The 27,698-nt window shown below is 46.8% G+C and overlaps 1 protein-coding gene across 5 annotated transcripts in view; it reads right to left on the bottom strand.

The window, feature by feature from the left end:
- Window positions 1–342: 342 nt before the first annotated feature.
- The window catches only part of mipol1 (mirror-image polydactyly 1), a 31,077-nt gene continuing 3,721 nt past the window's right edge, over window positions 343–27,698 (bottom strand). For 4 of the 5 annotated variants that reach the window (XM_020699801.3, XM_078941158.1, XM_078941160.1 and 1 more), the window contains 13 exons: window positions 26,810–26,901; window positions 24,618–24,693; window positions 24,420–24,463; window positions 24,126–24,339; window positions 23,290–23,395; window positions 22,460–22,565; window positions 15,933–16,059; window positions 12,901–12,934; window positions 12,649–12,819; window positions 9,284–9,337; window positions 4,586–4,680; window positions 2,597–2,746; window positions 343–684 (listed from right to left, as the gene is read on the bottom strand). In XM_020699801.3, coding sequence (XP_020555460.1) covers window positions 618–684; window positions 2,597–2,746; window positions 4,586–4,680; window positions 9,284–9,337; window positions 12,649–12,819; window positions 12,901–12,934; window positions 15,933–16,059; window positions 22,460–22,565; window positions 23,290–23,395; window positions 24,126–24,339; window positions 24,420–24,463; window positions 24,618–24,693; window positions 26,810–26,819 — 1,254 coding nt within the window. In that variant the 5' untranslated portion in view covers window positions 26,820–26,901 and the 3' untranslated portion in view covers window positions 343–617. Of the gene's footprint in view, window positions 685–2,596; window positions 2,747–4,585; window positions 4,681–6,004; window positions 6,075–9,283; window positions 9,338–12,648; window positions 12,820–12,900; window positions 12,935–15,932; window positions 16,060–22,459; window positions 22,566–23,289; window positions 23,396–24,125; window positions 24,340–24,419; window positions 24,464–24,617; window positions 24,694–26,809; window positions 26,902–27,698 lie in introns of all 5 variants that reach the window. The other variant, XR_013653271.1, reaches the window with a different exon arrangement.

Here is a 27,698-nt window from a genome sequence, read left to right on the forward strand (position 1 = left end):
CTGACAGCCGAGCTGCGAGACTTCAAAGTCAAACTTTAATTGGAAGTTTTTAGGGAACACGGAGTCTCATTTGTCACAGCGATCCTCCGAAATTAAAGTGAGCAGCGCTTCTGTTTCAGGCAGGAGACATGAACCTTAAATCAACAGAGGAGCTGTAGAGCTTCAGGCCGACGAGGAGGAGGAGGGTTCTTCCTCAGAACAGACGATGAAGGTGCAGAAGAGTTCCGACGCCGCAGAGCGAGCAGAAGCAGCACCACGCCTGCTCATGTTTGACCCGTCTGACCCCGCCCGTCCTCCCACCTCCACAGGTGAAGCTGCGCTCGGACTACAGACACCGACAGCTGGATCTGATCCATTTATTCCACATTTATGAAGAAACACAGAACAGGCGGAGCAACACAAAAAAAGTCTGCTTCACCTCAGTCAGCACTTCAGGTGGAGCGAGGTGAGGTCAGAGAAGGGCAGGTACAACACAGGTGAAGATGGTGTGAACATTTCAGGTTAGCACAGGTGAGTGGCCCTCTCACTGTGACGGCAGAACTGGCAGATGTTTGCCACGATTCCAGCTAAGATGAAAACGCAGGTGCAGGTGAAGGTCAGGTGAGGTCAGGTGAAGGTCAGGTGACGGCCCGCAGACTTCCCGTTCCCACCTTTCTTCTCAACACCTCCACCAGTCGCTCCAACCTTGGAAGGAAATAGTTGTTTAGAGTCCCTGTCCTTCAGGTTCTAAAGCAACAACCAACCAACCCTACAGAGTGCTTAAGTACTGCCCCCCTGTGGCCAAAGTGGGATATTACAATCTCACATTTTCTCCAATCAGGGGTTCAGAATTCACTTCAAATTTCAATGACGTTATGCATGAAAATAGAAAGGGAGGAGCTGGATTTTTGAAAAATTAAAGTTATTTTTGACCCAAAATCTAACCCTGGAGAACCCACAGGCTCAAAATTGGCAGTTTTTTTTTTATTTCTTGGAATTATTGTATTAATTTTGGATGCTGTTAATTGCTGCTACCCAAAATAAACACACAAACAAATGTCCAATTGACTGTAAAACCCTGTAAAAAGTTCGGATCTGTAGGGTTAAAACAAAACAAGAGAACCTGAAGACAATTCAACATTTCTGTCTCCATGACTACATGTGAAGTTTGCATTTTTAGAGTTGAACAAAATTTTAGGAGTTTGTCCTCATTTCACGTTTGTGTTTCTGCTGAAACGCCTCTGGAGATCTTTGCTGACGTGGAGCCGGTTCAGATGTTCTCAGAGGTCCGAGAGTGGAGCAGCGGCGTCTTTGAGTGGATGACCTTCCCGCACTGTGCTCCTCTTCCTCTCACACGGACCCCGTCTCGGTAATGAGCAGCTCCCCTTCATCACAGAGCAAACACGGCCTCCTCAGCTCGAGGCTCTTCTCAGCCGCCCGCTGGCAGCGTGATGAGAGCGCCGAGCGGCAGGTTTGTGCCTGGAGGACGAGGACGCTCGCCTTAAGCCGTTATCATCACGAATTTCATCCCCTCGTCTTCAGGCTGATGAGGAGAGGAGCAGCAGAAGAAGTCACGCCGTGGTTCTGCACCAGTCCAAATCTGATGGATTAATTCTTTCTGATCAGCTCGGCGGCTCGCTCTGCTGTCTGCTGAATATGAATCATCACGGCAAAGCTCCTAAGTCCCACATGCTTAAGCGGTCTTTGAACGCCTCGGCCATGGCTGCTGCAGACGAGGGCGGTGGTTCTGAGAGGATCAAAGGCGCTTGGACCACGCAGGCTTTCCTCCTGGAGTCTGCAGCTGAAGCTCCTCACATTCCAGGACATCCTTCACTCTTCCTAAGCACCTCACTAAATCCAGAGCTGCTGCTCTTTCTAAGCAGCACAGCAGACACATTTACTGATTTCACCAGGTCGTCAGCCAGTTGTTCACACTCTGGGCCTTAGAAGACATAGAGTTGAACTGCTAGAGTGGACCTGCTGTGACCCAAAAGGAGGTCAGCGGTCACATCACGACAAAGGGTCAGGGGTTTAATACCCAGCGCTGACACGGGCCATGAGCAACACAACCCTGCAGGCCATGGAAGCGAGGCCAAATGAAGAAAGTCAAAGGTGGGGGAAGACATATTCAGAAGTTAGAGAAGGAGATCCATCTCACACCAGAATCCGTCCTTCTGGGTAATTCTCCAGCAGAAACATTCAGGATCAGAGACGCTGCACACACAACCTGGAACTCAGACTGAGAATCAAGAGAAGACAGAAGACTTTCAGATGTCGGGTCTGGGGGCTCTTAGCCGTTTAGCTTCACATTGACTCATAAAAATGACAGAGATTCACTTTGGTCCATCTAAGCAAACATCTAGACTTCTTCCTTTAAAAGAGAAGACGATCCATCAGAACAACCAACTACATGAAGACTGAAGGTCTGTCTGAATTCCTGGACGGAAATTTGTTTTGATACAGATCCTCAGAGGATATGAGCTCACAGGAAGTTATGACCATTGTTGATGTGCTTTTATTTATTATTGTCGTCTACTCATGTGTTGGATTGTTGTCTTTTTTTGGTATTGCACAGAAAAGTTCTCTTTGTAAAAAAAAGTCTCAGTTAGAAACCCACCTTCGGACCCTCTCGCAGGCTTCTAACTCCGCCTTTTGGCAACGTTGTAGCTCCGCCTCCACATTCTGCTTCTCTTTGGAAAGCTGCTGCAGCTGGAGCAGGAGGGGTGGAGCTTCAGTAGGCGAAGAGGGGCAGCCGGGATCCTGAAGCCTAAGAAAGGAAGAGAAAGCTTCACTGAAACGTCAACCAGCGGTGTCTGATCCGCCAGGAGAGCGCAGAACAGTGTTTTAATGTAGTTACTGCTGCCAAGGTTCTCTAGAAGAACCATTTAAAAAGCCACTGAGCTCAATGATCCAGAACAGCCTCATTCACAGAGTGGCAGCTCCGATTGCTAGAACTAAATCTGCTTGTGCAGCTCTATTCTGCTGAACTTAAATCTCTGTCAGGTTTTACACCAAATTTAAAAAGATAAACGATTCTAGATACGGTTTTGGAAACATTTTCTGATTCTAGATACGTTTTGGAACCATTTCCTGATTTTAGATAAAGTTTTGGAACCATTTTCTGATTCTAGATTAGGGTTTAGAACCATTTTCTGATTCTAAATAAGGTTTTAGAACCATTTTCTGATTCTAAATAAGGTTTTAGAACCATTTTCTGATTCTAAATAAGGTTTTAGAACCATTTTCTGATTCTAGATTAGGTTTTGGAACCATTTACAGAGCGATAATCCGTCAGGGGCTGATGATGTCTTGATGTGGCGATATGATTTTATCAAAAACTTTCATCCTGTCCAGGAAAAGGATCACTGCTGTAGCTTTTCACATACTTGGTTTAGTTCAAGTCCTTCCTCAAGATGACTTAATAAAGCTCAGCCTCAAATACACTTCTTTCTCTGAAGATCCATAAACATTAATTACAACAGTAAATCTGTCCAACACAAGAGGCCTTCAGCTCTGATCTGCTCAGCTGTTGGACAGGACAAGGAAAAAAAAGAAAAGAGGAATCAGGAAGCCTGACATTTTTGTATTTACATCCAGTCTGGATTAAAGTTCAAGAGGTTCAAAAACAAAGACAGGAGAAGAGATTTCCCTGATAAACTCTGAGCTGACAAAGATGAGCCGAGTTCGCCTGATTTTTTCTGTTGCTGGTTTCTCCTGAGAATAAATGGGGGGAAAAGTTTGCCTCCTTTGTGACACGATGAAAGGAGACCTGAACTCCAGATAAGATGATCTAACAAGCGCGTTAACATGTCTGTGTCTTATCAGAGACGGGATCTTATTTTGGGGGAGGGAGTCCATGTTCCTCACTGACGTTTTCTTCTTTTTTCCCCTGAATTTTAACACTCAAATCTGTCTAGATTTGGAGTCTTACTGGGCATTAAACGGCTTCAGAAAGCTCATTAGCAGCTTCCCTCAGAAAACAGACTCTTCCTGTTGGCAGAGTTTTCCATCGGAGCAGATGGGAAAAAGATTTAGCAGCAGAAACAATTTCGGGAGGGAAGAAAAGAAACTGTATGCATGTTCTGCTAAGAATATGAAAACAGGCATGTTCTGCTAATCGGGCGCTGATGCAGATGAAGCTCCTCCCACCCACGTGCCTCATGTCCACCTTGGCTGCTTTTGCGTCGGCGATGAACTGAAACTGAGTTCTTAAAAAGCGAGACGTGGACCCAAAGAAACCTGTCTTACAGATTAGAATCTGCCGGATGAGAATAGAGTTTGAAGCCTGAAGCGGGGGGGGGGGGGGGGGGGGGGGGGGGGGGCTCTGCAGCCGGGCACCTGTGCCTGCAGGCGTTCAGCATCAATCCCCACCTTTCATGGAAGCTCACAGTTCGGCGCTCGCTCACATCTCGCTCATCTTTATTCTGCCTCGTTCCTCTGGAAGCTGAACTGGACTCGGGCCTCTTCGGGAGGTCCGAACTGTGCTGAGCGACGGTTCTGCCACGCGAGTCGGGAAAAGTCGCAGTGCCAGAACCGGTAACTAAGAACTGGTGTTTCCATGACGACTCGGTCAGACGGAGGGAGGGAACGCCGAGGCAGCGCTGACCTGTGGTTGGCTCGCAGCTCCCGGATCTCCGCCTCCAGCCGATGTTTCTCCTCCACGGCGGCGTCTCTTTCCAGCTGCAGCCGCAGAAGCTCCTCCTGCAGACGCAAACACGGGTCAGACACCTCCTCGTGGTCGACGTCCTGAAGCATTTGGTCATCTTGGCGTCAGGAATCTCAAACGTGTCATCACAAATGACCAGGAATCAGAAAACTTTACGACTTAACAGACACTGACTTTCAAATATTATAAACGTTTTGCATTACTGTATTTGCATTTTATGTTCTTGTTGTCTATCTCTTAAAATATGTTTCATTTCTGAAACATCGACCTGCCAGGCGACTGCAGATGGAAGTTGGGTTAAAATCTGACATAGTTACATCTGGTTTCTATGGTCTTTCCTATCCAATGCCCCTTTCTCTATAAATAAATGACCAGGGGGTGTTTGAATGTCAGGAGGAACCAGAAGACGGTAAACAACAAGACAGACCTGATGCTGCAGGAGATGGGTTCCACCTGAGCATGTCGTCTGTAAACCCAGCTCCATGTTTCTGCTGTCAAGCTTTCAGAAAACGCTGACAGATCACCTGTCCAGATCAACGCTCCGGATTTTTAGCGAACAGTAACAGCGGCTGATTGGTTCTGTGGGTTCTACACGGGCGCTGCCTGGTTCTTCTGCCACTAGGCTTTCATCTCAAATACAATAAAAGCTAGACGTTCTTTTTAGGAACCAGAACCGGTGATGGTTCTTGGATCATGTCTTAAACATCCTATTACAGCATTTAATGCTCAGTTTAATAAAAGTTCTGGGAAACGTCCGTTTTCCGTCTGCAGTGACCCAGCTCGCTCAGTCGCTGACCCGTGACGGATGCGGCCCGTGTGAAGTCCTGACGGTCATCGAGTGCGATTATGACGAGTCTGCTAACATATGCAGCCCCTCCTTTCACACACACGGCGCCCTCATTCTGATGCAGGAGCTGACAGCGTGCTCTGCGTCTCCCCGTGAGTTTGGGTGAACTGTGAGGAGGCCGACTCCAGCGGGGATTACAGGCCGGATCCTGACCTCCTCCTCCTCTTTTCTAATTAAAGCTCTCAAGGTCCTAGAGTTTAAAGTGAGACATCAAAAGAGAAAGCAAACCCAGAGAGTCAATATGTGTCTTCTCCAGCCGGGCCGGAGGAGACGCTTCAAAAGAGCTGCCCGGCTTATTAATCAGTCATTTCCAAATGAGGTGACGAGCAGGCGGGGGCGCCACCGAGCTGACCTTTAGCATGAGGAGTTAAGGTCAATCGTAGTAGGAAGGACAAGGGGAGGAGGGAAGAAAACTACAACGCCTGGACTTTTAATATGAAGAGGGGGTGAATGAGAGGAGTCTTAATAAGGAGAGGAGGACCGGGGAGTCGGTGGGAGAAAACTGCCCTGACCTTTCACATGAGGACCTGAGGTGGGCAGAGGAGGAAAACAGGAGAGGGGAGGACACTCCATCGTCTTCTGCTGTTTTTAAAATGTAAGCAGAAGTCAGAACTTGATCAGTTCACGGTTCTCACCTGAGAAGTACACCTGTGCCTGATAATTGCACTGTTAACGTGAGGAACTACACGTGCATTACCATCTATGATAACAGTCACTGCAGGATCTATAATTACCCCTATAAAAGCAGCTGTCATTATACTCAATTACATAATACCTGTAGTTACAGCTGTATTATGTCTAGATTATATTCGAAAAATAATCTAATTACTTACATGCCCTAACACCAACACCAACATTAACAACAGTACCCTCTATTATATTTGTATTTAGCCCGGCATTAATACTTTCAGTTACACATGTAATATCTTCTGATATTACACTTGTATTGACACCTGTTACCAGTGTTAACTTGTTATGGCGCTTTAATACAACACCTGTTTTTACACCTGTATTAACACCTGGTGTTACACCTGTTTTAACACCTGGTGTTACACCTGTATTAACACCTGGTGTTACACCTGTTTTAACACCTGGTGTTACCACCTGTATAAACACCTGGTGTTACCACCTGTATAAACACCTGGTGTTACACCTGTTTTAACACCTGGTGTTACATCTGTAATAACACCTGGTGTTACACCTGTATTAACACCTGGTGTTACACCTGTTTTAACACCTGGTGTTACACCTGTATTAAAACATGCTACTGAAACTGCATTAACATCTTTTGTTACAACTGTATTAACACCTGGTGTTACACCTGTTTTAACACCTGGTGTTACACCTGTTTTAACACCTGGTGTTACACCTGTTTTAACACCTGGTGTTACACCTGTTTTAACACATGGTGTTACACCTGTTTTAACACCTGGTGTTACACCTGTTTTAACACCAGGTGTTACACCTGTATTAACACCTGGTGTTACACCTGTATTAACACCTGGTGTTACACCTGTTTTAACACATGGTGTTACACCTGTTTTAACACCTGGTGTTACACCTGTTTTAACACCTGGTGTTACACCTGTATTAACACATGCTACTGAAACTGCATTAACATCTTTTGTTACAACTGTATTAACACCTGGTTTTTCACCTTTTATTACACCTGTATTACCTCTGGTGTTACCACCTGTATAAACACCTGGTGTTACACCTGTATTAACACATGCTACTCAAACTGCATTTATACCTTTGGTTACACCAGTATTGACACCCGGTGTTACACCTGTATTAACACCTGGTGTTACACCAGCATTAATACCTGGTATTACACCAGCATTAACACCTGGTGTTACACCTGTATTAACACCTGGTGTTACACCAGCATTAATACCTGGTATTACACCTGTATTAACACATGCTCCTCAAACTGTATTAACACCTGGTTTACACCTGCTTTACTCACCTCTTTTGTACTTCCATTAGCATAAATAACATCAATCTAGCAATAACGTGTTTTAAACTGTAAAACCACCTTTTGTCAATACATTAAAAATAACTAGTGAAATCTAAAACACCTGTAATAACTGCCTTTACACCCAACACCTAAAATACTTTGATGACCAACTCCGATGAAAATGGTGTTTTTAATATGTTCTTGTGAAAATATGCTGGGCGAGGCACAAGCTCCCTGCCCTGAACTCTCAGCAACAAGGAGAGGAACCTTTGTTTTTTAATTTTTATTTATTATTTTTTCTTCTCTTAATTTTAAGTGTGTTAACTTTATATTCTTCATTTTGTCAATATCCAAGGAGAGGCACTCTTGTTCTTGGGGTGGGGAGGCGGGGGGGGGGGGGGGTGTTATAATAAGACTGTGAATAAGAGAAAGCATTACCTAAAAACTGTTGATAAAGTTGCAATTTTTGTAATGGCTGACTCGAGTGAAATTTATAATTGTAAATTGTGTTTCTGTATTTATTTATGACTTTGAAAATTCAATAAAAAGAATGTGGCAAAAAAAACAAGGAGAGGAAGAGGGGGCGGGGTTGCTCCAACAGTCCCGCCCACATCTTGGAGGCGAATTTCTACTTGATTGATTTAGGCTAAAAATGGCATATTATAATCAAAAGAACACCGGAAACGCTTTTAAAACAGTTAAAAAGATGACTGAAGTGGGTCTTTAGTAACACTGTCTGTAAAATAAATGTGGAAAATGTGTTTGTATGTGTTGGTGGATCAGTGATAACATGACATATTATCCAACTATTCCAATGAGAATTTACAGTTTAGAAAATGATCAGAACATAAAAGGCTTCTGCTGCACGGATTGTGAGGTGACATGTCTCAAATCTGAAGTACTAAACGTCGTAGTGAGATTTCTCTGCAGTTTACCTACAAGGATTCCCAGACGTCCCTTCAGGAGCTCAAAAGAAGGACCAAAGGGAGGCCGCTTCAGTTTAGGTCGTCCTTACCTCCTTACACCAGCATGTGCAGGGCCCTCCTGTGGTCCGTGAGCCTGTGGGGCCCAGCGGTCGAGTTGTGTTGTCCTACTGCGTTGTGTTGTTTTCTCAGCAGGGTTTCATGCAGAGTTTTTGCGACTTTAGAGGATTGACGTATTAAATGTAATTATTTGTTGATTTTCAGATATTGAGGTTTTAACAGAAACCAGGCACCAATGTTTCCTCTCGGCTACAGAATCCGGCTGCTCGGGTTCTGGACCGCTTAGCCGGTCTGGTCTGCCGGCGTGGCTCAGCGAGCGCCTGGCGTTAATTTGACGGCAGCTGCCGCTGTTTCTGTGTAAAATTAAAAGGCTCTCCTGGTGGTAATCCCCCCCAGAGCCCCGTGGCCTAATTAACAGGCTTCAGGAGGATACACAGAGGAGAGCTACATTAATAACGAAATCTAATTTATTTCTGCAGAAAAACAGCCGCAGCTGCAGATTCTACTGAGATACCGTGGATTCTACTGAAATCATGACGCCAGATGGAATCCATCCCATAAATTAAAGCATTAAAACACTTGATTTGTGAAGTGGAAGACAAAAAAAACAAAAACCCTGCCGTTGCCTCATGCAGAGAAAATATGTAAAAAAATAATTTTCTCTCAAATGAGCTTTAGTGGCAAATTTCTTTAATAAACAAAGGAGAAAAAGCAAAACTGGATCAGACGGAAAAGTGAAAGATTAAAGCTGAAACCTGCCGACTAGTGTTTGGTAAGTGGTGCAGCGGGAACAGCGCCCCCACCAGGCTGTTTTCACTACATCCCATCTTGAAAGAGGGAGAGCTTACCTGACTGGCCAGCTGCTCTCTTTGCTGCAGCAGCTCCTCCTCCAGACGTTTCCACTGCCGACACAGAACCAGAACCAGGTCAGAGGGAACAAAATCAACTTACAACCAGGTAACCAGTTTTGTTGAGTTCAAATCTTTCCAAAGAATCTAATGCAAGGGTGTCCAAATCCAGGCCTCAAGGGCCGGCAACCTGCTGGTTTTCCAGAAAACCCTGCCTCATCTGCTGCTGATTACCTGGATCAGGTGTGTTTAGCCAATAAGGAGCTTCAACGGCCGGTTGATTGGAAAACATATAGGACACCGGCCCTTGAGGCCTGGAATTGGACACCCCTGATCTAATGGCATCCTCCTGTGAAGCTCCCACACAAGCTCCTCCCCTCGGCAGGTAATTAATTACCTTCATAGAGTTTTTCCACCCTTTAACTTGTGTATAAAAACACTCGAGTCCTCTTCAGTCTAATCCGACAGGTGATCTCGAGTGAGGAGCTCAAATGTGTGGCAGTAATTGAAGGGGCTGTGAGATTGTGGGAATCAAACCGTCGACCTGGTGTGAGATGAGGCAGGTGAGCTTCGATAAGCTCTAATAACCTGTAATTACTCGATATCAGCTCAATAAGACGCAGAAAGCTAGAGCTGCACCCCCTTTTCTAATATTTCCCAGAAACCCCGGCTGCTGAGGGAGCTAATCCCTCAGAGATGAGGAGAGGGAGCGAGGGATCTGGAGCGGCGGGGGGAGGAGAGCGCTCCTCCAGCGTGGAGTGCTCTTCCTCCTCTTGTGCTGCTGCTCCAAGGATTACGGCAGCATTTGAAACATATTTCCGTGCGGCATAGAGGCGGGATTAAGGAGTTACCGTGGAGGGGAGGTGTTAACGCAGAGGGGAGGGGTGTTAAAAGATGGCGCGCGTGCAGGTAAGCGAGGGGGTTAACGTGGGTGGGGGCGGCTCAGGTACGAGGTGAAGGCCTGCCTTTTTTGGGGTTGTTCAGACATGAGAGTGACGTCGTGTCCAGAAGCGGAACCTCAACCTGCAGCGGCCTGCAGAACCTTCTGGTCCAAACCACCAAAAGCCAATCACCAATAAGCAGAAGGCTCCTCAAGCATTTATGTCCTCGGTGAAACTCAAGATGGACATTTTGAAGATGCTCTGGTGTTAACGTCCCAGGATCTTGAGGATGGTGGTACCAACAAGTGTAGAACCACCAGAGTGGTGCAATATCGGTGAAGCTGACCCAGTCCGACACCAGACAAAATGTAGTCGCTTGGATCATCTGTGCAATACTCCAAGACTCCAGTTTCCGAACTTTATTTTATGTTCCATGTTTTCGTTCTAATGTTCTGCTGAGAACGGGCCCTTAGGTAAAATGCTAAATCAGGCAGCGAAGCCGTGGCAGCTGCACATCGACGTAGGGAACGGGCGTTGCCGTGGTAACCGGCTGTGAATTTTGTGATTTGAGTTTTACCGCGGTGACCGGGTGTTGATACATAGAGACTGGGCGTTCATTTAAGGACTTTGGCTTTGTTGCGTTGACTGAGTGTTAATGCAGGAACTGTGCGTTGCCGTGGCAACCGGGCATCGATTTAAGTTACCGATTTGTTTGGGGATGTGGCCGAGCGCGTTGGAGACAATCAAACTGATCCATTTCTTATAGGCCTGCCCAGTTTTGCTGCCTGCTTTTACATTCAGTGGTTGCCATGGTTTCCAGAGTTTGCATTTCCTCAGCAAGTTGGTTGCCATGGTAACTGTCATCCGTCAGTCACAGCGAGGAAGAAGATGAAAGTTTTATAATCTGCTTCTTTTTCTTCATCTGAGACACATCGGGAGGAGGCGGGGCTTCTGAGCCCACCACCTGCAGCAGTGCATGCTGGGAACACAGCCACCTTAACATTGGACTTACGCCCCCCCAGCCCCCCCACCCGCACTGTACTTCCAAAACTCCATCTTTTTTTTTTTTTTTTTCCTTTTTTCATTTCCACTGATTTCTACCTACCCCACCCCCACAGAGAGCATATATGAATTGTGGGTAATAAATCCAGCCTCTGCAGGTTTTGGTAATAAACTCTGTGAAGCGAACTTTGATAATAATCGACTTGGCAGGAGAGCTGGGGAAGGCAGCTCTAGATTTTCTGATTTAAACTAGAGAAAGCTCAAAGTGGAGAAAAGCGCTGAAATGAACCCGACTGACAGAAAAAAAGTGTGAAACCGAAGACGTGTGACGCCTCCCCGTCATATATATGCACGGAGCGTTCAATTAAGGAGATCATTCCTGTCTGCAGCACGAGGTCCTTGCAGTGACTGATTCCATACTGCTATCGACATGTTCGGATCTGACCTGAACAGACCTGCATCACCGGATTCTGACTGACAAACACACCCGCTGCTCTTTGGCTGTTTTTTGTCGTTCTCCATCACAAAGAACCTGACAGACTTCTGGATGATCTCAGATAAAAAGAAAGAGTTAAAAAATGCGGTCCACATTTCCAAAGTTCTTGAATCCACTGACTTAAGTGAATTCATCCATTACCCTTTAATTTGAACGGTTTGCGGTTAAAAAATGATCAAATCTGTAAGAAATATCGAAATCACAGACCAACGGCTAACCCGTAGAGAGAAAGTGTGTGCGCACATCTGTTTCTATGGGTATGCTGCGGGTACACAGGTTTGCTGAACCCTTATGCATCATCTAAAGGTGAAGTATTTTTCACCTAACGAAGGAGTCCGTTAGTGTTGTTGACGTGATTATTGCTCCTCGCTGCAGCCTGACTGTTACAAATGAGGAAAGGAGTGTAATTTGTGTGTAGTTTGTCCTACAGGTGGTTGTTTCCCCGCCTTGGCCGGGCGGCTGGGGCCAAATATTGCAGCCTCACGGCTGTGGAGTGGAGCCTCCTGGCATCACAGACTCCTGATTTATTCTTTCCTCACAGCAGAGCCAAGCCACACGTGTCTTTTAGTCATTTATTCGTGTCTGTATGCATTGTGTGGGTCATGGATAGTATCTATGACAATAAAGTATAAATAAAGCTTGATTGAATGATTGAATAACTAGCCTGCAGCACCTGTACGCGTGCATGTGACTAAGGCCTAACCATGAGTCTTCTCTGAGATGGTAGCAGGTCTGGTTGGGGGTGTTCACGCGAAACCAGAGCCAATAAGCTCACATGGTTCCATCCGGTCAGTTCCTGTCAATCGTTGCTTCATTGGGAAGACCCTTTTTCATGAGCGCTACATAGAACACGAGCTAACATGTATTGTTCTTCGTCAGAAAGATCCACTGTCCGGGTCTCCAGCAGAAGCTGAAGATCGACTGTGTGGACCCGGTTCATGCTTGTGATGCAGAACTGCAACGGTCCATCAGCCGAATGGACTCACCTTCACCACAGATTTGTCTCTTTCCTCCATCACGGCCTTCATCTCCTGAGCGGTGATGTCGCTTCGCCGTTGCCGGGCCGACAGGAGCTGCTGGACGAGAACAGAACCAAACTGCCGGACCTCCTGAACGGAGTCGGCTTGGCAGACGGACCGGAGGAGCTCGTCCAAGTCCTGCGGTTCAACACGGGAGGTCACAAATTTAGGGTCATGTCAGAACCGCACCGGGACTTTTCAGAAGGGGAGGATCGGTACCGTGTTGGTGTCCTGCAGGGCGACGTTCTCTGACCTGGAACAGAAGAGAACAGCATCAAACGCGCCGAAAGGAGGAGCACGCCATTCACACACAGCGCCCCCCGTTGGCAAGGAGACCCTTTCTATCATGCAACTCTGATAGAACAGCACATTCCGTAATAAGTGTGGGGGTCCCCGAGCTCCCCCTCTTAGTCCATCGCCTCCTTTGGTGCAGGAAGAGATGATGAGGCGGACAGGCCTCCTCCTTCACCTCCTCCTCCGGCCGTGGAGCGGTGGACAGCAGCTGCGGCGAGCTGACGCTGCGCCTCTTCTCCTGGGAAGCTCTTTTCATTTCGCCTGCTGCGCTCCTGCTCTAATAAAGTGTAATAAGGCGGCCAAGGCCGCCAGCTCTGCAGGGAGCGGCAGTAATGAAAGACCGGCCGCCTCCAATAAAGCTCCTCTAAAACCCTGCTCACAGCCCATCCAGCCCGGCTCGGCCCGGCCCGGCCCGGCTCGCTCTGCCTCCGTCATTAACACGCCCACGCTCCTCCACCGCTGCCAGAAGCCATTATTGCTATCGGATGATCCGAGCGAGCCGAGAACCAATCTTTGCTCGTCCTTCTGAGGAGCTCCTCTTCATCACGATGAGGAGCACGTTCCTCTGAGGCAGGACCTGCGGTCCAGCTCGTCTCCTTCTCAGCAGGAACCCCCCCCCTCCGAGGATTAAGAGGAACTCTGCTGCAATGCTTGTTGGTTTTCTTCAGTTCAAAGCTCCTTTCAAAGGTGGATGGCCAACATTTTATTAACCTTTGACCTCTCAGAAATCCCAATGAGCCAAAGGATTCATTATGAAACTGGAGGGAAGCAGTGGATGCATCTGCAGCTTGGGTCCGCACTCCTCAGAACTCTCATTGATCATCTCAGTGATCCGATTGACAAAGTTTAAGAACAGAACAGGAACTAAACCAGCTGGAGAAACAGAACCTCAAAACCTCACAGAGGCTCGGCCAACCTGAAGAATCAGATCAAAGGTCCACAGCTCACCGGGAAGATGCCTGATGAGTTCTGTTGGGAATCAAAGACAGAAACCAGACCAGTGTGTCCAAAGAATCAACAGAATCAGGTTCTGCTCCTATTCTCTGAGGAACCAATGATGCTATTAAGCTACCTTTCCACCACCATGGGTAACACCCGTTCAAGAGACCACTTCTATTACAAGTCTATGTAAATGCGTGTAAAAGCACAATAAGTGTTTCTCACAAATGTGCACACAAAAACACAATACATTTTTTTTAGAAATTCACAATAATTTTTCAGAAATGCACAATAAATGCTTCAGAAACATCATTTTAGGTACACTTGTAATATGAACTCACAGATCGTTCAGATTTTAGAAGATCTAAGATTTAAGATGGGTGGGGCTTTTTGTCACCTGTGTGGAAGCTGGAGAAAGTCTAAAAGGCCATTCGATTGGCTGAAAGCCAGCACGCCTGCTTTGCTGATGAGTTTGATTGGCAGATTCATTAGCCAATGGTGACAGTTGACCTGCAGCGTGAAGGGAGTCTCAATATTCACCGCAGAAAAATCTCTCACAAATGTGGGGAGATTCACAATTGAGAGCGGGTTTTTGAATGCTCATTCTAACATTTGCACGATCAGTGAGTTCATATTACAAGTGTACCTAAAAATGATGTTTGTGAAGCATCTATTGTGCATTTCTGAAAAAATTAGTTAATTTCTGAAAACAATTTTTTTAGTTTTTTTTAACACAGCGTGCACTTTTGTGAGAAACACTTATTGTGCATGTGTGAAACACCACGAGTGTTTGTGGAACACAATGTGTGCATTTCCAAATTAATATTGCACGCTTGTGTAATATTACATTTGTGAATCAGAGCGTGTGTATTTGTGAAACAGGTTGTGTGCATTTCTGATTATTGAGACTGAATTAACTCCATAGTCTTCAGGCTCTACGTACGAAACGCGTGTTGAAAGTTAAACCAGGTCAAACTCGGACCAATCAGGGAGTCGGGTTTGGTAGTGACGTATGGATGGCATCCTTTTTAATTCACGGCGGAGAAATAAATAATTGGGATTTGTGCCCGGCTGGTAGGGCTGCACTGTATGAGGAAAACTCGCGATTTGCGATATTAGTGGTCAATGTACATGAACAAATAGCAATACAACTAAAAACATTGTTTCCATTTCACTGCAACAGTTTAGTTTAAATAAAAGTCAACATAACTTAAATTATACTCCAAATGACCCTAGTCTACAAAGGAGGCCAACCATCTGATTGGTCAAATGCATAAATGGATTTATTTGATTCGTTAAATACTTCAAGCTGCCATAAGATTGTTTCTGCACATTTAAGGCAACCCATTCATTGCAATTTTTGTCGTCTTTTGGGATATGCATATTGCACAGCCTGATATTTCGCCATAACCATAAATTTGCGATTTATTGTGCAGAACTACCGGCTGGAATTTACGACACCAAGCCTTTCAAACATCAGAATACAGCTATGAAAGAGCGAGATTCATGAGATTTGCACCACTACGAAATTTCCCGCCAACTGTAGGTGGCGAACGTGGGCTAGCAAACAGCAGAAAGAGAAGAAGCCCCTCCCTCCCCATCCAGTGTGAAATCAGGAGTGTGACAAAGGCGTCACATACCCGGTGTGAACGTAGCATTACACGCTGAACTGAGCTGCTGAACTTAAAACACACACATGCCAACCAAAAACACACACACACAGAGGGCATGGCCTCCATCAGCAAAACACACTCACACACGCGCACACACACACGCAGTCCTGACAGACAGAGCGTGCTCATCCATTTCCTGAGCTCATCACGAGGACCAAGCTCCATGTCAATTATCTTTTCATCCAGGGGGGCGAGAATGATGAAGAGGAGCACAGAGGAGGGAGGCTCTCCTCTTCATCACCTGTTTTTACACAGAAACAGCAAATCCTCCTCAGACAGAACAAGAACGTTGTGGAGCGGAGGGCCCGGTTCTGCAAAAAAACAACAAACAAAACAAAGTCGTACTCAGCTGCCTGCTGGAGGCGCCGCACACGCAGCAAGGCCTCGTCCCTCTCCTCATTGGCCAGCAGGAGTCGTGACATCAGAGCCTGATCCCGGTCCTTCTGAGCCTCCAGCACCTCCTCCAACCGAGCTGAGGGGACAAAAACATGTGATGTGGAGAAAAACAGAGGTGTGTCGAGAGGAGAATGAGGCAAATGAGGAGAAAAGGAGATGAGGGGATCCATTAGATGGAGATGTGTGTGTTGTTTGTGTTTCTTGTGGAGCTGTCGGTCCAACAAAAAGACCAGAACTGAAGTGGACTTCATCTTAAACGCACAACAGACTCAAGGTCACATAAACAAAAAGTCAATAGTTTTGTCTGACTCTGCTGCCGTGACCAGAACCAGCTGACGGGTCCAGATGGGAACCTCAGAAGATAAGATGTTCTTGTCGGACAGGCTGTCACCGATAAAGAAACGTTTTTACCAGAAGAGAACCAGTGAGCCACCTGACAGTTCTTTTCCTTTTTCTACTGCAGAGTCTCAGCAAACGTGCAAACCGGAAAGGCAAAAATGAACTAAAACGGCAACGCCGTTGAATGGCCTGCCCCTAACCCTCACCGCACCCCATTACTTCTTTTTAACCCGCCCTCACTGGCTGAGCGGCGGTTTCAGACTCCTCCCTCTCCCCTTCTGCCAGCCTGGTCAGAGCTACACATGACCACTATATTAGAAAAAACACAAAAAAAAAGGTTTTAAAATGGCAGCTTTTATGTTGGTTATATTTCCATAGTAACTGTTTTATATTTTGGTCTCCTGGGGGTGACAAACAGGTCAACGAAATTTTTAAAAGAATCTACAACAGTAAACCTTGGATTACTTTGGCAGCGTTAGTTTTCTGTTAACCACGCCCACATTCCTAATATGTTAATATTTCACTCAGCTTGAGCCAACAATTCATGCGTTACATTTTCAAAATATTAAAAAATATGTGAGCAACAGGCTAAAACCACTTTTGAAAGCTTACCATACTAACGGCAGTTTTGTGGGCTCACCACCCTAACACCACTTTTGCAAGCTCACCACGCAAACACCACTTTTACGAGCTCAACACGCTAACAACTTTTGCAAGCTCAACATGCTAACACAACTTTTGCAAGCTCACCACGCTAACACCACTTTCGCAAGCTCAACACGCTAACACCACTTTTGCAAGCTCAACACGCTAACACCACTTTTGCAAGCTCAACACGCTAACACCACTTTCGCAAGCTCAACACGCTAACACCACTTTTGCAAGCTTAACACGCTAACACCACTTTCGCAAGCTCAACACGCTAACACCACTTTTGCGAGCTCAACACACTAACACCACTTTTGCAAGCTCAACACGCTAACACAACTTTCGCAAGCTCAACACGCTAACACCACTTTCGCAAGCTCAACACGCTAACACCACTTTCGCAAGCTCAACACGCTAACACCAATTTTGCAAGCTCAACACGCTAACAAAACTTTTGCTAGGTCACCACACTAACACCACTTTTGCAAGCTCAACACGCTAAGAACACTTTTGCAAGCTTACCATGCTAATGCCAGTTTCGCAAGCTTACCATGGTAACAGCACTTTTGCGAGCTTACCACGCTAACAGCACTTTTGTGGGCTCACCACCCTAACACCACTTTTGCAAGCTCACCACGCAAACACCACTTTTATGAGCTCAACACGCTAACACAACTTTTGCAAGCTCAACATGCTAACACAACTTTTGCAAGCTCACCACGCTAACACCACTTTTGCAAGCTCAACACGCTAACACAACTTTTGTGGGCTCACCACCCTAACACCACTTTTGCAAGCTCACCACGCAAACACCACTTTTACGAGCTCAACACGCTAACACAACTTTTGCAAGCTCAACATGCTAACATGGTGCACTGGGGTTCTGTCCTCTTTCCTTTTTTACTTCTACCCTTCCTCTCCTCTATTCTTGATCATAATTTATCATTTAGTTCTCCATGCCTCTGTTTGGTGCAGTGCGATTCATGTATTGTCCCTCTTTTCCTCTCCCCTCCTGGGGAGTGGGAGTGCTTCCAGACCCCAGTTGGCTCATCCGTGCTCCAGTTCCTGACCGTTTACCTTGCCTTTGCTCCCGCTCCTACACCTGGCTGTGGATCCTGCCTCTGGCTCATCTCTGGTTCGTCTCTGCTCTGTACCTGACCGAGTACCTCGTCTCTGCTCCTGCTCCTACACCTGGCTGTGGTTCCTGTCTCCGGCTCGACTCGCGCCTTTGACTGTCCCCACAACCACGGCTGGATGAAGCTCGTCTGCTGGACTTTTATATTTGTAGTTGTAGATTTAGATAAGTTAATTCTTCTCTAAGATTTCTGGTAAATCGCCTGTCCGTCCTGGGGGAGGATCCCTCCTTCATGTGGGCACCCCTGAGGTTTCTTCGTTTTTTCCGGAATCCGTTTTTTTTGGGAGTTTTTCCTTACCGCGAAGGGGGGTCTAAGGGCAGGGATGCCAGTATAGCTTAGTCAGTTTGTTAGTTCATTTTAGTATTTTTCTATTGAACTCTTTGTATTCGTGATCCTTTTGATTTCATGTTTTACTTCGAAGCCCATCGAGACAACTGTTGTTGTGATTTTGGGCTATACAAATAAAATTGAATTGAATTGAATTGAATTAACACAACTTTTGCAAGCTCACCACGCTAACACCACTTTTGCAAGCTCAACACGCTAACACCACTTTCGCAAGCTCAACACGCTAACACCACTTTTGCAAGCTCAACACGCTAACACCACTTTCGCAAGCTCAACATGCTAACACAACTTTTGCAAGCTCACCACGCTAACACCACTTTTGCAAGCTCAACACGCTAACAGCACTTTTGTGGGCTCAACTCCCTAACACCACTTTTGCAAGCTCACCACGCAAACACCACTTTTGCAAGCTCACCACGCAAACACCACTTTTACGAGCTCAACACGCTAACACAACTTTTGCAAGCTCAACATGCTAACAGCACTTTTGTGGGCTCACCACCCTAACACCACTTTTGCAAGCTCAACACGCTAACACCACTTTTGCAAGCTCAACACGCTAACACCACTTTCGCAAGCTCAACACGCTAACACCACTTTTGCGAGCTCAACACACTAACACCACTTTTGCAAGCTCAACACGCTAACACAACTTTCGCAAGCTCAACACGCTAACACCACTTTCGCAAGCTCAACACGCTAACACCACTTTCGCAAGCTCAACACGCTAACACCACTTTCGCAAGCTCAACACGCTAACACCACTTTCGCAAGCTCAACACACTAACACCACTTTTGCAAGCTCAACACGCTAAGAACACTTTTGCAAGCTTACCATGCTAATGCCAGTTTCGCAAGCTTACCATGGTAACAGCACTTTTGCGAGCTTACCACGCTAACAGCACTTTTGTGGGCTCACCACCCTAACACCACTTTTGCAAGCTCACCACGCAAACACCACTTTTACGAGCTCAACACGCTAACACAACTTTTGCAAGCTCACCACGCAAACACCACTTTTACGAGCTCAACACGCTAACACAACTTTTGCAAGCTCACCACGCAAACACCACTTTTACGAGCTCAACACGCTCACACCACTTTTGCGAGCTCAACACGCTAAGACCACTTTTGCGAGCTCAACACGCTAAGACCACTTTTGCGAGCTCACCACGCTAACGCCATTTTTGCCAGCTCCCTACACGAACTTCACAAAACGAGCTTCCCAAAAATGCTCAAGGAGTTGAGAGGCGATTGATCAAAATCCTTACGAGTCAAAATTTATAGGCGGGCCTAAAAATGATTTTTTTTTGGGGGGGGGGGGGGGATTTCAAGATGACAGCCTCTTCCTAAGATTAAAGGTCAACAAAACTTAGGTTGTGGTAGACCTAACCTGGTGGTGTGTGAAGTTTTGTGAAGATTGCTCAAACAAAAGTTTTCTTTCCCATATTGTGCAAAATTTAAAAATCACCAACAATGACACTTTGAGACAAAATGGCCACCAATCTGTAGGTCCTGTGGCCAGCCTGTAACAATTGAAAAACTTCCTTTGGATATCCCCGACACCTGTGTTTTGGTTTCACTATTGGATGTTGAAAAACGTTTTTTGAGCCCCATAAGGTACTTTGGGCCCCATCCATTCTTCTGACGGTGTCTCCCGCTGTGATGTCATCGTTTGGTGAGTTTTTTAGTACGTCAGGGGGTGGGGGTTGGGGGGTGTTACTCAGTAAAACAGTAAAACAATCTGATCTTTGTGATCCTGGACGGCAGCGGGACATAAAAACAATAAACAGGTGTGGTGACAGAGGACTCTCAGGCCGGTTCGGTCTATTGCTGCTAAGGTGTTTTACGTTTGGAACCAGCGTCAGTAAGACTTCTACCTGCAGCCGTCAGAAGCACGTCTGCACGCGCTCTTTCATCTGCAGCTTTTCCTCTCTGAATTCCGTTCTCTCATTACATGAAGTCACTGCAGGTCTCAGGTCTTCATTAGACCATGAGCAGGAGACAGAGGTGAACGCCACCTGAGCCCCGCTCTGACACGCCCCCTGCCTGTTTTTAATAAGAGGCGAAGATTAAACCAAGTTTCATGGGGAAGATAAATTAGTTTCCAGCGCGTGTGCGCTGATGAGGAGGTGCAGGAACACGGAAACGCTGCAGCGGTGGAGACTGGAAATAAAATGAGAGCAGCCAGCCTGTCAGTGGTGGAGTGACGTGACGGGCTGCGGGTGCGAGCGAAGGCCGGTAGCTCTTTTTTTTTTTATCGATAGGTGCCAGTGTGATACCAAAAGGCAGTGTGAACCGGCCATCTGGTCCAGTTCTGAAAAACTATCACACAAAACTGAAAGCAGGGACACTGACTGGAGTTGGCTCCGTCCACCTTTAGTCTAAAAACACAGATTGGGCGCGATGAAGTTAAGTTTGAAACTACTGGCTCCGCCCACCCACCAGTCAAAAAAACAAAACAAAAAACAAAAACTCTGAAATGTGAGCTGTAAAAAATTAAAATTATTTTTTTTTAAAGTTTACCTGAATGACATGAATAGGAAAGAAATATACATTGAAAACAGCCATGAAACCAGGCCGCACGTATGTTTGGTTTAGGTGTAAAATAAGACCTTTCACGCTCCCGTCTGACGGCAGCCTCTAGGGGTTATTTGAGGAACTGCAATGTTTGGCACTTTGTAATTGTTTTGGAACGAATAATGAGTGCTTGGTTCTGACCATTGATTGTGTATGAAAACTGGAATGAGTGACCCCTCTGCCCTGGCATTCCAAACAGGGAGTACCGGTGCTCGCTGGTCCCATAATGCATTAAGAAAAGTAGGCGGAGCCTGCTGCCCCCAAGTCCAACATTGCAAAACCTTTAACTGACAGATTTCCTGCTTTCAAGTGGTATAGGCGTGGCCTTCCAACAAGCTGACTCTTGAATGGCCAGCGTGGTTGCCATAGTAACGTTGACTCAGACTAACTCGGACCAATCGTTGCTTACTGACAACATCTGGCTCCGACATGGAGGCGTCTGTGTTGTGGGAAAAAAAAGCCGATTGAATTGGCTTTGTGTTGTTGGAGCCACAAGTAAACCATGTCACATCACGTCACAGTTGCTCGGTCCAGTGCCCCTTTACAGTCAAGGGCTCTGACTCCATCCCCTAGTGGTTCTTTGATGGACTGCAGGCTTTGGTACTTTCTTATTTGCCTCACGATCGAGAACAAAAGCTGAGGGTTTGGTTCTGACCACCCCGTCTCCTGCTTCCTAGTCATTGGTTCTTAGAAGTGCTTCAATTTAGCATGATCAGGTCTAGAAAAACCAGAGACCACGCCCCTTTCCATAATAGTTTTTATCGTTGGATTTAAGACGACTTTGAAATCAGATCCATCTTTAAAAAAACATCTAAACAGCTCAAACCGGAACCGATACTTCGCTATGGATTCAAGCAACACCCAGCAGGTTTACACTGATCCACAGCAGCCTGCAGTAAATAAAGCAGCAGAAGAAGAAGAAGCGGACTCAGCTCCACACAGAACTCCATGACGCTGCTCAGGAAGACCCGACAAAACTGGCAGCCAGGACCAGGGAGGGGAAGGAGACGCAAAAAGGTGAAGCCCGGAATCACAGATTCATTCTGAAACGGTTCCAGAATTTTTCCAAAATATTAATTTTAAGTATAATCAAATTTTCCTCATAATTAATGGTTTCTACTTAAGAAAAATGTTCTCATTAAAGTAAGAATTCGTACTAAAAAGAAAACAATCCTTGGTTTTTATTATTCCATGTTGGATTTTTTTTTAACTCCAGCTGATCTAAACCAGGCCGGCTGGATGAAGCCTAACCAGGTTCCAGAAAGGTTCTCCTCTAGAAGGAGGACTGGACCAGAGTATATGCATGAAAAAAAACAACCAAACCCGTCCTGAGGACAGACAGATCTGTGTTCTAAAGAGAGATCTGAACTGTCTCCAAGCGAAGATCTCTTCAAGAAGAGTAGAGAAACTCCTCGTCTTCCTCACATGTTGCTCGGTCCCAGCCCTGGGCCTCCCTCTGCTCCTCTTTCAGCTCCTCGTCCAGCTCCTTCACGTGCAGCTCCTTCTCCTTCTGGGCCAGCTGCTCCTGAAGCTGAGAGACCGTAAACAGCGAGTCACATGACTTCTCCATTATCAGCCAAACTCAGGATAGACGCAGGCGAATGGACTCCATCAGCGGATGGAGTTAATGAACATTTGCTCTGAAGTCTCTGCAGGAACATCTGGGTCTCAAACTCAAGAAAGATTCCTGCTTTTCTTCAAACATCATCATGCATCATGCCGATGTCTACCGGTCCGGTCCGGTCCGGTCTAATCAAGTCAGGTGAGCGTTTCCACTCACAGTTTTATAATGAAAACACTCAAAAATACTGGATTGGACCAGACCGGACCGCTCAGTGGAGACAAGGTCATTAAAGACCCACTCCAGTGAAAATTATCATGTTCTTGCATCTAAAAAGAAAATTACGTTTAAAATGTCATTTCTGAGTAGTTCTTTATTCAAATTGTTGTGAATCAGGGGCAGAAAAAAAACTTATTTTAGACAGAGATCGTATTTGTGGCGTAGAAAATATGCTGGGCGGGGCCACAACCTTCCTGCTCTGAGCTCTCAGCAACGGGGAGGGGAATGGGGGGCGGGGTTTAGCTCTAAGTCAACTGTCCCGCCCACAACGCAGAGTTTCTGATGAACTCCAGCTGCTCTGCAGAATCTATGAATTAATAAAATGATACAGGTTTTTTTGATTGGGTGACTAACAGACGAATCAATCCAGACGATCGGAGCTTTTTTAAACACGTCCACCTGGGCGGACGCTCACCTTGTTGTTGACCTCTCTGAGGGCGTCCAGCTCCTTCAGAAGGAGCGAGACGTTTTTGTCTCCATCGAAGCCGTGAGGACGAGCTGCAGCACAGATCTGAGCAGGGCTGCAGACACAAAGGGGAATGGAGGTGATGACACGACCGCTGTGAAGCCCTCACGATGACCGTCCGTGTGCTTCCTGGGCTGTGAGCAGCTTTGTCCTCCACGCCGAACGTGCTGGGGCCTCCAGCCAGCCAGCCGGCCGTGGCGTGGTGGGGTCAGGTGCCTCAAAGTGAGGTTGCGGCCTCGTATTATCCGCTGCGAGGCAGCGAGCCGCGGGCGGCGGCTTTAATAAGCGCTCGCTGATGTTCGCCTGTAATTCTCTCATATTACCTTAAAGGTCAGGCTCTTCTTGGCATAATAAAGCAGGTAAATAAGAGCGTGAACATGGCTGACACTGTCTGCTGTAATTGACTGTTTCTGACTTTATTACATCAGCTGCTTCTAATCAGCCTCCTCGTCTTCCTGCTGCAGGTTCTGCTCCACCCTCAACGCCTCGGCTAATCAAATCAAATCTAAATTTATCAGACGGAGCGTCAAAGCGTGCCGCGGCTCAACTTCACCTGAAAACTTTCCAAATGAAGTCGCATTACAGCGAGAAGACACTGAGCTTTGATGAAAAGCAATAAACTTTTTAATAAGCGTGTCTAAACATATCACATTAATCCTTCTCACCAAACGCAGGAAGGTCACAGCCTCCGCTGCAGTTCCACCTGTCACCTGCGGGGGCAGTGACGCTCTGAGGGTCAGAGCTGCGGCTCACCTGGCTCCTGCTGTCTTCATGCCAGAACTCACCTGTCCAGCTGAGCTCCCAGAGCAGGGCTGACACGTCCTGCAGGTGTAACAGAGTCATGGGCGGGGTCCCTGCTGCTCTTTTGTCCAGGAGAGGTGCCCCTGCTGGGGGATGAGTCCACCTCCATCTGTCCTGCAAGCCTGGAGGACAGAGGAGGCCCAGGAGAGGAGGAGGAGGAGGAGGAGGAGCAGGAGGGCACAGGGAGCTCCTGGAGGACTAAGACGAGTGCAGAAGGAGAGAATGATGACGAGAGGCGAGTCAGAGGACAGATGATCGTACGGACAGATGGCGGTTACCCTCAGGCCAGCCTTGAAGTTCTGGGGTCAGGAAGTTCTCGGATCTGTGGGGGACAAAAGAAAGAACCACAGTTCTGCTTTAGGGTGGGTCAGTGCAGTGACCGGATCGAACCCCTTCAGCGCACTGACCCACAAGCCCTTCAGGACCTTCAGGTCTCTTCTACAGGTTCTGGCCCAGCCTGCCGGTGTGGCTCTCACCTGTCGGCGCTGATGGGGTTCTGCCTGGAAGGTGAGGGCAGACGCCTCCTCAGCTCCTCGTTCACTCCGGGATTACCTGAAAGAACAAAAAAAAAACCATATCACATCTGGAACCCGACTCACACCTGTCCGTGGACCTGAGGCCTCAGTGGCACCATCTTCTGTTTGTCCAGACACTCTCATGACCCGGTCCAGCTGCCAGCTTACCTGCGAGCCCCGCCCTTCAATGGTGTCAAAGTCCAGGTGTCTGAGGAGAGACATGACAACAAAGAACTGCTGGAGTCAGAGGAACATCTCCTCCTCCTCCTCCTCCTCACTTTGAAACTTCTTCCTCCCCCTCCTGCCCCCCGGCTCTGATCTCCTTGTGGACTCAGAGCTAATTGCGGTGGCGGCTCTCCTTATTATTCATGTACAATTGCAGATGTGATAACGGTTTAAATCCTCCTAAATGACCGTTCATGCCTCACATTCCCTTTGAAGTCTCGTCAAAGATGGAAAAATCTGCAGAAAAAAGGGAAAACGCAGAGGCCAATCATGGGACCAATCTTCAGCGACCAATCAGGAGAGGAGGGGGGAGCATGAGCTCCCCACCCCCCCACCCCTGGCTGGTGGAGTATAAACTAAAGTCCATTAATTTCTTAAGCTGTGTTTAATGCGTTTGGTGCAGAAAGTTTGGAGCGCTGAGAGCGGCTCCTCCAGCTGACTGCATGAATATTAATGACGGCGTCACCGTGATTAAAGAGGCTTCCAGTCAAATCCAGAACAATCCGCCCGTGATCCGCCCCGCCGTCAGCACGCCGCCGCCGGGCCGCACATGAATTTAGATACGGACATTAAAGGAAGGAGACACGCCACATACCGAGGACTCCACACACACACACAACATGCAGTAAACAGGATGCAGTTACGGCGGGCCGGGCCGCTCCACCTCAGAACCACGCCAAGTTTCACTTGAGAGGAGTAGGAACGTGCTTTGGGTCAACACGCCGCTAGCTAGTGCGTGAACTGTTGAGCCAACGCCATGTGGAGGAAGTTCTGCTGGCGGTCAGGTGGGACTATGATCGATGACTCCACACCTGCCCGTGGAACCGACCCTCACTGGGGTCACGGGTCTTAGAACCTGAGAGTTCTGGGCAAGCCCGCCTGTAAACGGGTCAGAACCAACCAGCTCGGTGAAGTTCTGCTTAAGATCAACTGCTTGAGACCTGGTTCAAACTAAACTTTATTTGCACAAACATTCCTGCACAGAGAACAGCAGCTGTCTGTTCGACCCCCCCCCCCCCCCCCTCATTTAAATGGAGCGGGAGAAGACCACCCACCCTGCAGATTAAGGACCACTCTTCCCGTTCTTGGCTCTGCCTTTGTCTGCTCCAGCTAAATTAAAACTTCTCTTTTTATATATGTGTGTGTGTGTGTGTGTGTGTGTGTGTGTGCACGTTTGTCCACCTCTTCCCCCCGCCCCCCCCAACAGAATTATGACAGTTCAGTTTGAATATTCATTCCGTCAAAAATATTTGTGGAAGTTTTTCTGAGTTTTCCATAAACAAAGATCTTAAATTGTGAAGATGCTCCACTCTGCTCAGAGTCTGAAAGAAACACTTTTTGCATCACATCAGCTTCTGGACAAAGAAGCCTGAAGCTCGCCAAACGTCCGTTTCTGAGCGGATCAGCGTTTCTGAGGAGCAACCGAGCGGTCTGAAGGAGCACAGCCCCCCTTACTGGACAAGATGACTCATTACACAGGTCATGTTCTGTAAATGTGAATATATGTTCTGTATTCCCATTTTCAGATTTTATTTTATGGCCTTTTTGGATCTACGGTGGCCCAGAAGTGCGAATCACATCAACAAATCAGTCAACGCAAAAGCTACATTAAAGATCACAACAATAATTAAAGAAGCAAAACAAATAATATGAAAAAACAAATTAGATTTAAAAAAAATCAAAAGACAATTCCAAGAACAGGGAACAAAATAACAAAGAAACATTTTAGAAAACAAAAGTAATTTCCAGAAATTAAAATGAAATGTTAAAAAAAAGACTTTTTTTGGGAATTTAGTTTTGATTTCTAAACTAAACGTGTTTTGCTCTTTAAATTGTTTTTGTGATCTTTAATGTATTTTTGCGTCGAGTGATTTGACCTTCAGGGCCACCGTACAAAGCTGTGCAGTGTTCCAAAGAAAGACGCTCACTTCTGTACATGTCCACCAGGGAGTCCCTGAGCTCCTTGCTGGGGGTCCATGAACACTCGCTGGCCTCTTCAGAGAAGTTCAAACTGGTTTGTCTGAAAAGAGAAAACAAAGACATCAGGACTGAAGTCACCTGTCGGACCAGGTGTGAGCGTCCAACCCGCACTTCACCCAAACACTGGAAGAACCAGAACCGCCTCGCGGAGCTTTGTGTCCTCAATAGTGGATCTGTATCTGGTTCACATCCCAGACCCACATCAAGGTGGACCCACGAGTCCAGTGAAGCAGAACCATTCTTGCTCATAAATGTGACAGCAGCAGAACACAAACCTGATCCACCATGGACCAACCAGAACCAAAACCCACTCTGTAGTTGTTTAGTTGGACTGGTCAGAACCTTGTGAGAACCTGTGTGGAGACCAAAGGCACCAATTTGTTCTCATGTAGCCCCTCCCTGATGAACAGTGAGCAGCTGCTGATGGAAGGAATCAAACCCCGGTTGAAGCCCTGAGCGTGGGTTTAGTCTTAAGGGACACTGGGTGGACGCTCTACCACAGCCACCGAGATGGTTTTATGGAGTCTTCTTAGGTATCTGCTGCTGCTCACTGTAAGAACGTTCTGGTTCCGGTGGAGGTTCTGCAAACCTTCATAGAACCACAGACTACGGTTGTTCATGAGGCTGCAAACCACTGAACGCCGGAAGCGTTTCAATTTCTAAGTTCAAGAATCTTTTTTTGTTTTGTGTTCATCCCAAAACTAAGTTTATTTAGTTCTAAAAAAAAACAAAACGATTTTATATGAATAATTTTTTTAAATTGTGACTGCGACAGACTGGCGACCTGTCCAGGGTGTCCCCTCCCTTCGCCCGTAAGTCGCCGGGATAGGCTCCAGC

This window comes from Oryzias latipes, chromosome 22 (genome assembly GCF_053564925.1).
Source record: "Oryzias latipes strain Hd-rR chromosome 22, Olatipes_Hd-rR_3.1".
In the NCBI taxonomy this organism is placed as follows: domain Eukaryota; kingdom Metazoa; phylum Chordata; class Actinopteri; order Beloniformes; family Adrianichthyidae; genus Oryzias; species Oryzias latipes.